The sequence below is a fragment of the Triticum aestivum genome, chromosome 5A (genome assembly GCF_018294505.1).
Source record: "Triticum aestivum cultivar Chinese Spring chromosome 5A, IWGSC CS RefSeq v2.1, whole genome shotgun sequence".
In the NCBI taxonomy this organism is placed as follows: domain Eukaryota; kingdom Viridiplantae; phylum Streptophyta; class Magnoliopsida; order Poales; family Poaceae; genus Triticum; species Triticum aestivum.
In genome coordinates this window covers 486,042,431-486,055,877 of record NC_057806.1, presented here as the reverse complement: position 1 = coordinate 486,055,877, position 13,447 = coordinate 486,042,431, and the positions used below count along the sequence as shown (strand labels likewise).

Here is a 13,447-nt window from a genome sequence, read left to right as displayed (position 1 = left end):
CGGCTGGGAGGCTCCCGGCGACCCACGGCGCGAGGCAGCGGTGAGGAGGTCGTGCGGGGGGCGGCGGTCTGCAGGAGGAGGAGGAGGTTGTGCGGGGGGCGGCGGTCTGCAGGAGGAGGAGGTCGTGCGGGGGGCGGTTTTCTTCTTCTTTTTGACTGCGGGACGATTTTTAGTGCGGGGCGATTAGCGATCGATCGTGGCTTGTTGCGTGGTTGGTAGCGTTAAACACAGAATAATTAAGGGCCATTAGATTTTGATGATGAATGGGTGTGATTGTTTGGATCTGCCCCTCTCTTTCTTTTATAGTGGTAGTAGATGATAATCTGTAACCTGTTCGACAGTTACATGTTTTTTGGTTGAAGGAAAAAAGAAGTACTCCCTGCAATCCATATTAACTGTCGCTGATTTAGTACAATAGTACATGCAACAATTAATGTACTAAATCAGCGGCAATTGGTATGGATCGAAGGGAGCACTTTTTATTGTGTCTGCTGTTTACAGTTTATTTTTCCGGAAGAAAAAAAGAATTATGTGTGTCTGTCAAGGGACGAATTGAACATGACATGCTTCGTGAAAGGGCAGGGGTAACGGAGATTCAAGAGACTTAGGGGGGCACTGCAAGTGCAACCTTTTGCAAATGTACTAATAGTTAACTGAATTCTTATTCTTACACCGAAACAATTTTGGTTCTTCTTAAGTTGGTGGGTCTTGGGGAGAAGTTGGATAATGGAGAGAAATAGGGCTTGTCCCTGTGTTTGTACCTGTGCCTGTTGTTCTCTTCCATCAGTATCTCTGTTATTCTAACCAATGCATCATGTGCTGCAGATGGATCGGTGACTTCAGTTGCTAAAAGGAAGGACTCACATGATGACAATTCCCGGAGTCATAAAAAGTAGAGATACTCAGGACCAAGCCTTCCAGAGGTTCGCCGTTAATTGCCAAGAATTAGTAACTTACATGCAGAAATTTGTGAATCAATGCCTAAGTAAAAATATCACTTGAGTAAGAGTAGACTTCCTAAATTCATATTGCTATCCCCTTAGTAGTTGCTTGTACTTCTTCCCCTGTGATTGTGGTCAATATCCTGTGTCTTTCTTAGTGTTGTAATGCCCAAAATTGGCAAGCCATATGGGGGCAAAATTTGCGGCCTGCCATATGTGAGTGTAAAAGCATGGGCATTTGGCAAATTTCAAAGTCAGCCCAAGTGGGACTATTCTTTTGGCTTGCCCCAAATTTGACATGGAAACATCGAATAGGCTCTTAGTTTCCACAAGAAAAAATATGTATCGTATGTATGTTGTTCAACTACCTCTGAATGCTTATCTTGTCTTCATAGTTCAGACGGGCCTTGATTACATTATAGTGCTTCCTAATTCTAGTAAAAAGGTCACATGATTGACATGCCTTCATTTCATTATAGTGCTTCTGAGTTCCGTTAAAAAGTTATAGGCTTGAAACAAATATTCATTTCATTATAGTGCTTCCTAGATCAGCAAGAAGTTGTAGAATTGAAATGGATATATTCTTATAGTAGTTGTATAGAGTGCCATATGGTCTGCTCTGTCCAATCTGTTATCCTGCCATCTTAGTTACCATATGTCCATATGTCATGTACTTTCACTGTAACTGCTAAAGCTGTTGGATTCTTTTACATGATCTTGTGGAGTGTGGACATTTCAATGTTCATATATAACTACCATATTGTCAGTGTTACTTCATATGGTTCTACTTTCCCTTCCCAAATTGAAAGCAATCGTCTGCCTTTACAGTTCCTATGCTGAATTTTTTTCCCCAATGCTCGTCCATGCAGGCCGTATGGCATCATATACATTCTCTTCTTCCTCTACGAGATGCTGCACGCGTTGCCTGCGTGTCTCATTCGTTTCGACGTTCTTGGAGATGTCTTCCCAATCTCAGCTTAACTAGGGAAACACTGGGTTTGAAAGGCGGGGTCGGTGGGATATCATCTAAAATAGCGCTTGATCTTGCAAAGAGAACCGACCACATTCTGAAAAACCACTCAGGCGTTGGCGTGAAGGCACTCAAACTTGAAATACGTGAATTTCCCTTTTTCAGCACCTCATGTGATGATCTCAATCGTTGGCTTGGTATTGCCGTTAGACCAGGGATTGAAGAACTTTATCTGCAGCTTCATTCATCTCATGCGGACGTGTACAACTTCCCATGCACACTTCTACTTGATGGGAGTGGCAAGTCGATTCGGCACCTTCATCTCGGTGAATATGCCTTCCGTCCCACAGCTGGAGTTGGCTGCTTAAGAAGCCTGACTAGTTTGGAACTGTATGATGTGCATATTACAGGGGATGAGTTAATGTGCCTTCTTTCCAGTTCAGTTGCTTTGGAGAAATTGACACTAGCGTATTGCGATGAGTTGATTTTCCTGGAGATACCTAGCCTGCTGCAGCGGCTTAGCCACCTGGTTGTCCACGACTGCTTAAATCTGGAAGTGATAAAGAATAAGGCCCCTTATCTCTACAGTTTTGAATATGGTGGTGCCCTGGTACGACTATCACTTGGTGTTTCATTGCAAAACCTTGACATTGATGCTTCAGGGTGGGACGTTATTCATTATGCTGGTGCCAAACTTCCATGCATGGTGCCAAATCTTGAAGCTCTTAACATACATTCGTCTTATGTGGTAATATTCTTATAGTACTTCAGACAATTAGATACCAACATCATGCAACAAACAATTGCAACCTGCATTTTTCCTGGGATTTTAATCTGAAGCATTTTTGTGCAGAGGGATATACTGGTGGTACCTGGCAAATTCCTCCACCTCCAGCATCTGTGTATTGGGACATTTACCCCAGACTATGATTATTTCTCTCTGGTTTCTTTTCTTGATGCTTGTCCTTCCTTGGAGACTTTCATATTGTCTGTAAGTCATGTTCATCTTGCCATATTGTCTATAGAGGGAGGGAGCGAGGGAGTACAATATGTAGTACTACACTGTTCTACTACATTTGTGCACAGTTTCACTAGGTTGTAGAATAACTATTTTACGCTCTAGCTCAGAATAGCACTATATCTCTGGTGGGACCACGCATTAGTTCAAAGTATATGTTTTGTCGTTTCACCGTTATTATTGACATTGACATCTATATCCAATGCAGGCAGAGCCGGATTGCATGGAGCAAGAATCAGTTTTAGGAGATTCTTTTCATGATCTAAGGCAGATGCCAGGACACATGCATAGGAACATCAAGGATGTGCAGATCATTGGTTTTTGTTCTGCGAAGAGCATGGTTGAGCTGACATGCCATATTCTTCAGAATTCAAAGCTGCTTAAGCGCCTTAAACTGAGCACCTGTTACAATGGTGAGATTTTGTGTTCCTACAACAATAACGGTAAATGTCTCCCGATGAGTAGGGGTATGATGATGGAAGCCCATAAAGCTCTCTTGGCGGTGGAAAGATATATTTTGGGGAAAGTTCCCTCAACCGTCGAGTTAGAACAGGGCCGAGCCGGCAAAATCCGAGGCCCGGTGCAAAACTCTAAAATGGGCCCTATCTTACTAAGAAAAACCTACGTAAACATACAACTATAATAATATAAAGATCACAATATTTTACATACCTATTTTTTGTTTCTTCAAGCGCTTTTGGTAACCAGATTCATTTATTTTAAATGAAGACATGACTTAATACTTGTATCTTGCAATACTAAACGCTTCATAGATGAAAAGAATAAAATTTAAAAAAATTAGTACCACTAAATAGCAGGCAGAAAGCGAAACAAAGTTAAAGGATCACAAAAACGCCGATTATTGACGCGAAGACGATTAAAATTTCCAGATAGAAAGTTGGCCTGAACTTTCCTTGCCTTTAGATTTCAGATTCAGATGAATGAGGTCCTCTCTGCTGGCTACTCTTCGGCCGATCCTGCCCTCCCACGTCCTGTCCCCTTACTCGTGAAAAGGATCTACTCGTCGAATTGGAACTGAAGTACTGAACATCTCGACCCTGGATTCAACACCAAGGAAAGAGGATTGGAGAGGAGTCAGGAGCCCTAACCTGCCGCGTGGAGCGATGGCCGCCAGCTGCAGACGAAGTTTCCCCAGCTCCAGATGAAGGAACTCCTCGTCCTTTCGCTCGTCTCGATCGAATCTAGCGATGGATGAGGCCTTACTCCGATGGCAACAGAGATCCACATTGAAGACTGAAGTCTGAAGAGGCCCATCTATAGTTCTATACAAAGGAGTAATACTACTGCGTAATTTTTTTTTTGGGGCCCTTGAAAACGGGAGGCCCTGTGCAAGCGCACAGGTCGCACCCCCTTGGGCTCGGGCCTGGTACTAAGGATCGTGGTTAGTTGGCCCCTCCGAAGGCAGGACAAGAACAACCGCAGCAAAACAGCAGAAATTAGGTGTGATGCACATCCAGGAAGCATTCAACGAGGTCAATACTCTTCTTCGGCAGCAGGCGTAGAAAGCAGAGCTAACGCCTGGCGTTCCGCGAAAAGAGCGGGGAGTTGGAGCTAACGCCAGTGATCATTTTCTCATATCACCATTTATTTCAGGCCAATGCCAGCCACCATTGGAGATGGCAAGCAAACCGATTTTGGCACTCCGCATGGTTAGGCAGTGGGCTGCGTTCGGACTCCATTGTTTGGAAGCTCACGGCAGACGGGGGTCTATTGCTCTCCATCAGCATATATGATGCAGTTTTTCGGCTCAACTTCAACCTCCATGAACGTCGTGGTTTGAATTGGTGGAACTGCTACATTGAGGTGCGCATCGCACCTGATTCCTGCAAGCTTTGCTGTGGTGGTTCATGTCCTGCCTTCAGAGCAACTGACCATGATCCTTAGTAACAGTACATTTCAGTCTCAAGAAGCATTTCATAAAATCTTCCACCATGACATTAGCATGAGCATTCTTGGTTGGCGTCGTATCCTATGAATCCATTAACCTTTGTGAATCCCTGCATCGTCTTATCACCAACCGCTCAATCTAAATCCCGTGTCTGACGTGCGTCAACCCTCTTTTTGCAGAAAACCATCCGCAACCTGGCTAAATCAGCCGTGTGAATATTACAAAAACATCCCTCCTCCCAAGCCGAGGGCAACTCCCCAATTCCGGATCTCGCTAAATCTCTCCCTCCCTCCTATCGCCAATCCCAGCTGCAGCCACGACAGGGACGACAGCCGGCGACGAATACCAGTGATTAGTGATAGGCCGTGTGGGGCAACCGATCAGCCGGCGAGTAATATCACATGAATCCTTCTCGCGTGATACACCGGAACCGATCAGCACGGTGCTACTGCTGCTTGGGAGTTGGGACGGGTGAATTTGCTTCCACAGCAATCGAGGAACCTGGCCACCCTCCTTCCGCCATAAATCAGGAGGCGACCCTGCGTTTGCCTCCGCATATACCTACCAGCAAACTCATCTCACATGCCCAGCCATGGCTGTCCAAAGCCCCACCACTACTGAACATGAACTGTACTTCAGAACAACACATGGAGCTTCAGTTAGCACGTAAAAATAAGTAATACTGTACCCAAGAGAATTTGTGTGCGTGTACTGGAGTATTTGTGTGCGTGTTGTACATGTGCAACTAGAGAATCGGGCTGTAGCTTGCAAACTCAAATGAACGGAGGACAAAGAATTAGCATGTATACCAGGTCCAGGTGTAAAAGCGTGTTCGCAACATACGACAGTTGTATACCCAAGAAATAGGTCAGCTTATAAATTGCATTCACAGTTACATCAAACTCAGCTTACAAATCACAACAACCTCAACAATCACATCAAACTCAGCTTACAAATTTACAAATTGCAGTAAAACACTATTTTCTTGCGAGGAAACTGAGAGCTACCATTCAATCATAGCAAAGGAGTTTACATTGTCATTTTCAGTCACATGATCAATGAACTTGGAGTAGAGGACTAGCCAAGTTCCATTTTCCCTGTGAGTTACAGCCCAGGCAGCCAACGCATGTGCTGCCCTGTTGCTCTCTCTCCCAACTTGCTGAAAAACAAACTCACATAACTGATATTCACGTTTTCTGAATTTTGCATTCAGCAACACATATTACTCCAGTCCTGAACCTCAATTGGCACATCAAGAAAGATCCATTGCTATTTCAATTCGCAAGGGGAGTTCATCTAAAAGGTATTAGCTACGTGGCCACAGTAGTAGTCATCTACCGGTGTCGTGGTCGCCGCCGAATCGTACTGTGATGCCTATTGCCTCTTGATGTCTCCATCAGATGTCGCAGCCGTCGGGATGCAACCGCCGCCTACACGGATCTCCATATCAGGCTCCTCCCCGCATGCTCCTCGTCGTATGCTCCGTCGCGGTCTGCTAATGCGACGACCACCGATATGGATCTCCGTCCCAGGCTGCCGTTGCAGATTACCATTGAGACGGCCACCCACACGGCCTATCAATGATCACTGGTATGCGTCGCCGGCTGTCGTCCCCGTCATGGCTGCCGCTGGCATTGGCGATAGGAGGGAGGAAGAGATTTAGCGAGATCGGGAATTGGGGAGTTGCCCTCGGCTTCGGAGGAGGGATGTTTTCGTAATATTCACACGGCTGACTTGGCTGGCTGCGGGCGGTTTTCTGCAAAAAGAGGGTCGACCCACGACAGGCACGGGATTTAGATCGAGCGGCTGGTGATGAGAGGATGCAGGGATGCAGGGATGCATAAAGGTTAGTGGATTCATAGAGTATCTCGACACACGGTGCTATCCCAGGCCCCAGGCTAGCAGAATAACACAACTTCCACATAAACCAATAAAACATCACTATTTTTGCACATGACAACTCTGAAAAGATACAACAACAATAGTGCAGATGACGCGCACCATCTAGCAGAATAACACAAATTCCACAGACAATTACATGACGGTTTTTGCATATGACAATTTTGGAAGTGATACAACAATAATAGTGCAGATGACGATTGAGCATCACTGGGATATAGTATTACACATGATACAGTGCAGCAGAAATAAGAAAGCTTTTCAAGAGTAGAACATGCAGGCGGCAAGCACGATAGAGGTACATGAAAGCAAGCATCTAGAACTGAAATTACTAGACATCTCCTTGGGATGGTTGGCGCCTGGGCGTGGTGTTGTTACCTTCCTCCCTGTTAATCTTGAGGATGCCAGCATGAGTAAGGAGGACCCAGATGTGGGTGAGAAACTCTCCTCCCTTTGCGAGAAGTTCCATGTGTCCTTTTACATTGTCTGATGGTGCGATGTAGAGGATCTTCTCAGCCCAGAAATCCGCGATTAACTTCCAGCGAAGAGCACTGCTCGGTATGCCCTCTAGCTGCTTGCCAAGCTTCACACCTCTCATGAAGATGCTTCTGTCTTCCTCTTGGTCTTGTAAACGATTCATAGCCTGGTAAATCTTCCGGGATGCATCGATCGAAACAAAGGTTGGGAGTTCAACCTCATTTCTCTGAAAATATGAAATATTCTGGAGTCTTAAGCTCGAACCGCCCGATTCAGAATTAGCATTCTGGGATGTTAAGCCTGGGCTGGAAGAAACATTCTGGGATCTTAGAGCTTCGTATGCTTCACCTTTTACTTCAGCCATGGCCGACTTTGTATCTCCAAAGTGTCTTGGAAGCAGTTCTGGGGCAGAGTTCATCAAGTACGTGCAATATCTTGATAGGCAAACTGATACGTTCCTCCTCACCTTTGTGTCTTGTTCATTTTCAGACGCCCCATTCATGTGCTCCCCGTCCCCGGTAGGGGGAGTCATATGGCAGTAATCAGTGGCGATGCTCCAAATTAACATGGTCTCAGTTTGACATTGGCCCTGCAATGCCCAAAAAAACTCTCCGAGGACATGGTTCCCATGTAATGACCTTTCTCCATTAGTTGGTGGACATTCACATGATATTAGGGAGCTAGCAATAGCCCGCTTGACTGTTTGCAACAGGTTTACTGGTTGACTGTCGCCAGACAAATCAGCAGCAGTGATACGCGGAATTATTGAGTACTGGCCAATCTTATTCTTCCAGTACCCGAAAATGGCAAATCTGCCAATATATCCAATAAGCTTCTGAATGAAAGCATTGTGGCGATAACAAGATCTGTTGACATACCTACAAGTAACTGACACCTTGCACCAATCCGAGGCCAAATAAAATGTTGCTTGAAGAATTTCTATGAGGAGGAATGTGGCCAAAACAAGGAGAGTGATGATGTGGTCAGCCCTTTTGGAGTGCACTTCAATGATAGCGCTGTGTGTCTTGACGGATAGTGTACGGTGCACGACAAAGGATACACATGTGGCAATGAGAAAAATCCTCGCGAGGAAGAGAACGAAGAATGTTGCCTCCAGTTCAAAGATAATAGCATGTTTTGTAAAGAAGTAGTCATGGCAGAACCCCAGCTCCATTTCCACAATACGGAAAGCTCTCTCATAGTCATCTTCTGTCCGTTGCAACCCCTTGAAGACAAAGTCACAGGTTTCCTGAAGGTGTTCCTCAGTGAATGACATCCCGTAGTAGCGCTGCTTCAATTGCTGATACATGGCGTAAGCCAGGCACAAGTCCTTGAGCTTTTTGCAGTGTTCAGTACCTGACATGAGGAGACTGCCTTCACAGTCCCAGATCTGGTCGATGGTGACATGACCGCCAAATCCATCAATGTGAACAGGGTAATTGTACCCTTTCATCCTGGCAGGATTGAGCCCATCACCACCATTAGCTGCTGCTGCAGGACGCAGGTTCTTCATGAACTTGGCAACTGCTCTGGCCCTCAAGTAGCCGAACTCAACCAGCAGACATGCAAGCTCTCTGCCCATGAGCACCGTTAATATAGAACAAATAGTGAGAAGATTGACAACACTTGAAGGAGACTTAAGAACTGCAAAGTAGCTCGACGGCGCGAGCATGTGGAAGAATTGGCGGTAATATCCCACGATGCTCATGCTATAAGGCAAAAGGAGCCAGCAGATTAAAGAAGCGTAGGCGCAATACTGGAAACTATTGAAAAGCATCTGCTTCCATTGCCTGTTGTCATTGAGCTCGTAGACCTTGACGGCGTTGGTGCACCCAGCAGCCATCAGCAATGAGAGGGCCCAGATGGGGTACATGACATTCTTCACCGGAGAGGACTGCATCAAGCCCAGGGTGTAGGCGATGGCAGGGAACGACACAGTGTAGGTCACCTTGGACCAAGAAGCTGGTTGACTGCCGTCTGAAGGAACCAAGGATGAGCTGCAAAAGCAGCAGCAATATGACACCTGATGTGAAAGCCTCCGCCTGGATGATGATCCTCCGCGGATTATTCAACAAGGGGGAGAGAGCTGTTAGACCTTTCAGCCTGAGCATTGATAGTTGTGGATGACACTAGGAGAGTTGGGACAATTTTCGTTGGTTTATTTCTCACACAATGCCATACCAACCCGAGGGGTTGGGGATACATATTTATAGGCTGCTAGCCAGCCAAGGCATATGCTAAGATGCTGCCAAGATGCCAGTCTAAGATGCTAGTCTAAGATGCTAGTCTAAGATGCTAACTGACAGTCCTTGATGGTCAAGAACAGAACTCTATCCTAACAGCCAGTCCTTGATGGTCCAGGACTTTATCCTCCTAACTGCCACAAGGACCATGTGCTGCAGCCCCACAAGGACCCTAGTACACAGACTTATCCATCAAGAGCCTCCATAGCAGCCGTCATGTTGATGGATTCTTGATGCTCCATCACACACTACTCTTTGTGTAGCTTAACTCGCTATGGTGGTGCGTCTCTTGCTCTTGGCTAAGTAAGATGTCTAGATGTGTGCTTACAGCTTCTGACTAACTGCTTTGATTCCAAGCTTATCTGTTTCTGGAGAGAAGAAAGCTATGTTGCGTGCATTGATATTATATATGGTCTAGTGGAGTAGTGGTTGCCTCTTGAGCGCCAAATAGGATCTGTCTGAATAATAAGACCCGAAAATTTCGTAAGGTTTTCCGTTTGTTTCCAGAGAACTTCCATGTAAACAAAAGCCATGTCCATACTGATTTGTTTTCCCATCTAATAGTTCTACAATAAATAATGACATACACACCAACAAGGCTTTTATATTTCACAAGGTCTTTCAATCCATCTGTTTGCATTTAACTAATCCCAGTGCGGCAACCAATAGGGACCTTTGGAAGAGAGCAATGCCGTTCATTGCTTTCTTTGACCGTATCCTCTTCGTCAACAAGATAAAATTCTTTAATATAGGCTAGTACGTACGCAATTGGCTCAATTCCAGTGTACCTGGTTCCTATATACAGTATTACCTCCGTCGTGGTTTATTGGCCTCCCTTCGTATTTTGTGTCAAAATTAGACCATAAATTTAACTAATAAAATTTTAATGCATGTCATAAAAAAATATCATTACATTTGTATTTAAACATAGTTTCTAATGATATTATTTTTGCAATGTATAACTTATACTTTATTAGTGAAAATCAGAGTAGTCAAAATATGACGCTAAATATGAGGGGAGCCAATAAACCAGGACAGAGAAAGTAGAAGTTTACGTTTCATACACAAAACTATATGTGACTTGGCAAGGCCATGGGAGAGGTTAGTGCAAAACTAAAAGCACCTTTTAATAGTAAAACTCAATTGATAGTACCTTGACCAATCAACACAAGTATATAGGTTTTTTGATCAGACAAGTATATAGGTTTTACCTAGTAGGGGCTAGACCCCTGCCAATGGCTCGGCCCCCTTAATGGTGTTTAGCGGTTAGTACCACTGTATATGTGTTAAGAGCAACTCCAACAGCTCTTATAAAAACTTTTCCATAAAGTGGTTTTACGGAATGACCATCTAATTGATGGGAAGTTGTCAGACAACAACTTTTCTTAGTTCTCATAAACTTCTTTCCCTAATTTTCTTTTCTGTTTTCCATAAAACTAGCCTAGGGCCCGTAAGTCAGTGACACGGACGACGTTGCCCGTCACCATTGCCACGCAAGCTGGGTGACCGACGGTGAGCTCCTAGCATTAGGAGGCTGGACGGCGTGGCCACGTGGGGAGGCAGAGCAGCGCGGACCTGCGGTGGCGCAGTCAGGCGTGGCAGGAGGCAGGGCGTTGCGGTGGTGCGGTCAAGCGGGCTGCGGGTGGGGTGGTGCGGCCTGGCGTGGCGGCGACGCGGGAGCAGGGGCTGCGTGAGGGTTCATCCGGTGAACTTTGAGGCGGTTTCCTACCTGCCAAATTATAGGGGAAGGACTATAATTCCATATACTTACATGAAGGTGGAGGTGTTCTTATGGGATCAGGTAAAAATAGGAGCTGTTGAAGAGCTTTTTTCTGTCTCAAGTTTCCATAAACGATAATTATTTGAGGTTTACGGAAGATGCTGGAGTTGCTCTAATGGCCGCAAGTAATTATAGCATTAGCCCGTGCTTAATTAATTGGACCAGTGTGCACCGAACTAAAGAAGCCCAAAGCCTGACCAAGAAGCTGGTCGACTGCGCTGCAGGAGCAGTAGGCTGTAGCAACACGATCCCTGATGTAGAGGCCTCCGCCTGAATGATGGTTCTGTGCGTGTTATTCAGCAAGGTGGAGAGAGCCCCCGTCGCAGCTGTCATGTTGATGGATTCTTTGGATCAAAGGGGGTCGCTGTTAGGTAGCAGGATGTCTAGTCCAACCTTGAACTGTTTCTAGAGAGAAGAAATTAAGCTATGTTTCGTGTATTGATATTATACAGTATACAGTGGTTGCCTCTTCATCAGGGCCAAACAAAGCAACCGGATCTGTCCGACTGTCTGTCTAAGACGATACTACCAATACAATAAGACACGGATATTTCACAAGGTCTTCAGCTGTTTCTGTCTAGTGTCATGTGCAGTGATCAGTTTTCCAAGCTAATGATGAGTATAATAATCCCATCATAGAGAATCAATATAGGGGGCGCCCTAGCATTAGCATAGCATGGTACTATAACAGCGCTTTGATTGAGAGTGAGGCAAGCCAAAAATATTTCCCCAATTGGGTGGACTTCCAAATTTGCCAAATACCCATGCGTTTGCACTCACATCTGGCACACCCCAATGTGCCCCCCATATGGCTTGCCCAATGTCAGGCATAAGGCAGACATTGGATATTGTCATATTGACCACAATCACAACTTCAAGCAACTGCTAAGGTGATAACAGTAGGAAAGTGGGAAGCCTACTCTTTATCAAGAGATATTTTTGTTCTAGCTAAGTAGTATTGATCCACCAAATTGTGCAGCTAGAACAGCCACGGTGATATTTTTACTTGCAATACAAGCTGCTAATTATCAGCATTAATTTAATGGCGAACCTCTGGAAGGCTTGGTCCTGAATATCTCAATTTTTGTCACTCCGAGAATTCCCATTATCAGCATTACCTCTGGAAGGCTAATTATCAGCCGAGTGAGTCCTTCCTTTTAGCCACTGAAGTCACGTATCCACCTGCAGTGCAGTACATGAGGCATTGGTTAGAATAACAGAGATACTGATGGGAGAACAACTGAACCAGTACCCTGTTCTTTCTTCCTCCGGAAAAAGGAACTGTAAACAGCAGACTGCAGACACAACGAAAAGTAGTTCTTCCCCTCTCAATATCACTACATGCACAGATCAAACCGCCGAGTTCTGTTCACAAACTGTCGAACAGGTTACAGATCCATCGCAGAAAAAAGGTGGAATGGGTTACAGAACACACAGCAGAGATGAATAAACATAGCGGCCAGGGAGGTAAGAGGCGGTGTAGTACTACGGCCTTGAGTTGGCCGGCAACGGCGATGGCGACGGCGCTGCATAGACATGAGCCGGTTGAGTGCCGGCGGGCAGGAGACGAGAAATCAGGCGAAGCGATTCCCTTCGTCCCTCTCCCGGTCGGCAACTCTTTTTTGGGGGCAGCAAGGCGAGGTCAGGTGGGAGAGGGATTGCGTCGCGCCGCCCGGAGTAGCCAAACACGGGACGGGAGGAAGCCGGACTGGCAGGACTCCCGCACACGCACCACACACTTTTTTTAACACAGACGCAAAGCGTTCATGTTCATAAGTACGCGCATGCACTCACTCTTATGAATGCATGCATGCACATTCAAATCTATAAGTATTTTTAAGAGACTAAGTCGACATATCATCTTGAGATTTACTAAGTCATCGTAGACGCCTCGTCGTCGACGCGAACGTCTTCTCCCACTAAAAGCGTATTGCCGACAATCCTGAAATAAATTCAGGAATAGTGCGAGCATCAAGACTTGAATCCTAATAGGCTGAGGATATCACTGTCCCTCTAACCATCCAACCATAAGTTGATTCGCCACTTTTCTCTTTTGTTGAGTAAACTCTCACACGCACATCTTGATACAGATCAAGATGGTGGACACGCAAAGCCGCAAAGGTGAGGCCAGGCTCTTCCGGTAACAAAAGTTAGGTCATGCCAAATGTGTTATCTGTGATGCGAATGGCACATATTAGGGCATAGTCATT

General features: G+C 45.5%; 1 protein-coding gene across 1 annotated transcript; it reads left to right on the top strand.

Moving 5' to 3' along the window:
• The first annotated feature begins 1,426 nt into the window (after positions 1-1,426).
• On the top strand, positions 1,427-4,660 carry LOC123107292 (putative FBD-associated F-box protein At1g61330). The gene is made up of 3 exons (XM_044529282.1): positions 1,427-2,659; positions 2,765-2,902; positions 3,138-4,660. Exons 1-3 carry the CDS (start codon positions 1,775-1,777, stop codon positions 3,570-3,572), a joined length of 1,458 nt encoding a protein of 485 aa, XP_044385217.1. The 5' UTR covers positions 1,427-1,774; the 3' UTR covers positions 3,573-4,660.
• The last annotated feature ends 8,787 nt before the right edge of the window (positions 4,661-13,447 follow it).

Excerpts from the sequence above, each read along its gene's own strand:
- LOC123107292 (XM_044529282.1), top strand. The coding sequence starts at position 1,775 with ATGCTGAATTTTTTTCCCCAATGCTCGTCCATGCAGGCCGTATGGCAT. Across the intron at positions 2,660-2,764 it reads ACATACATTCGTCTTATGTG|AGGGATATACTGGTGGTACC; the intron begins GTAATATTCTTA and ends ATTTTTGTGCAG. Across the intron at positions 2,903-3,137 it reads TGGAGACTTTCATATTGTCT|GCAGAGCCGGATTGCATGGA; the intron begins GTAAGTCATGTT and ends TATCCAATGCAG.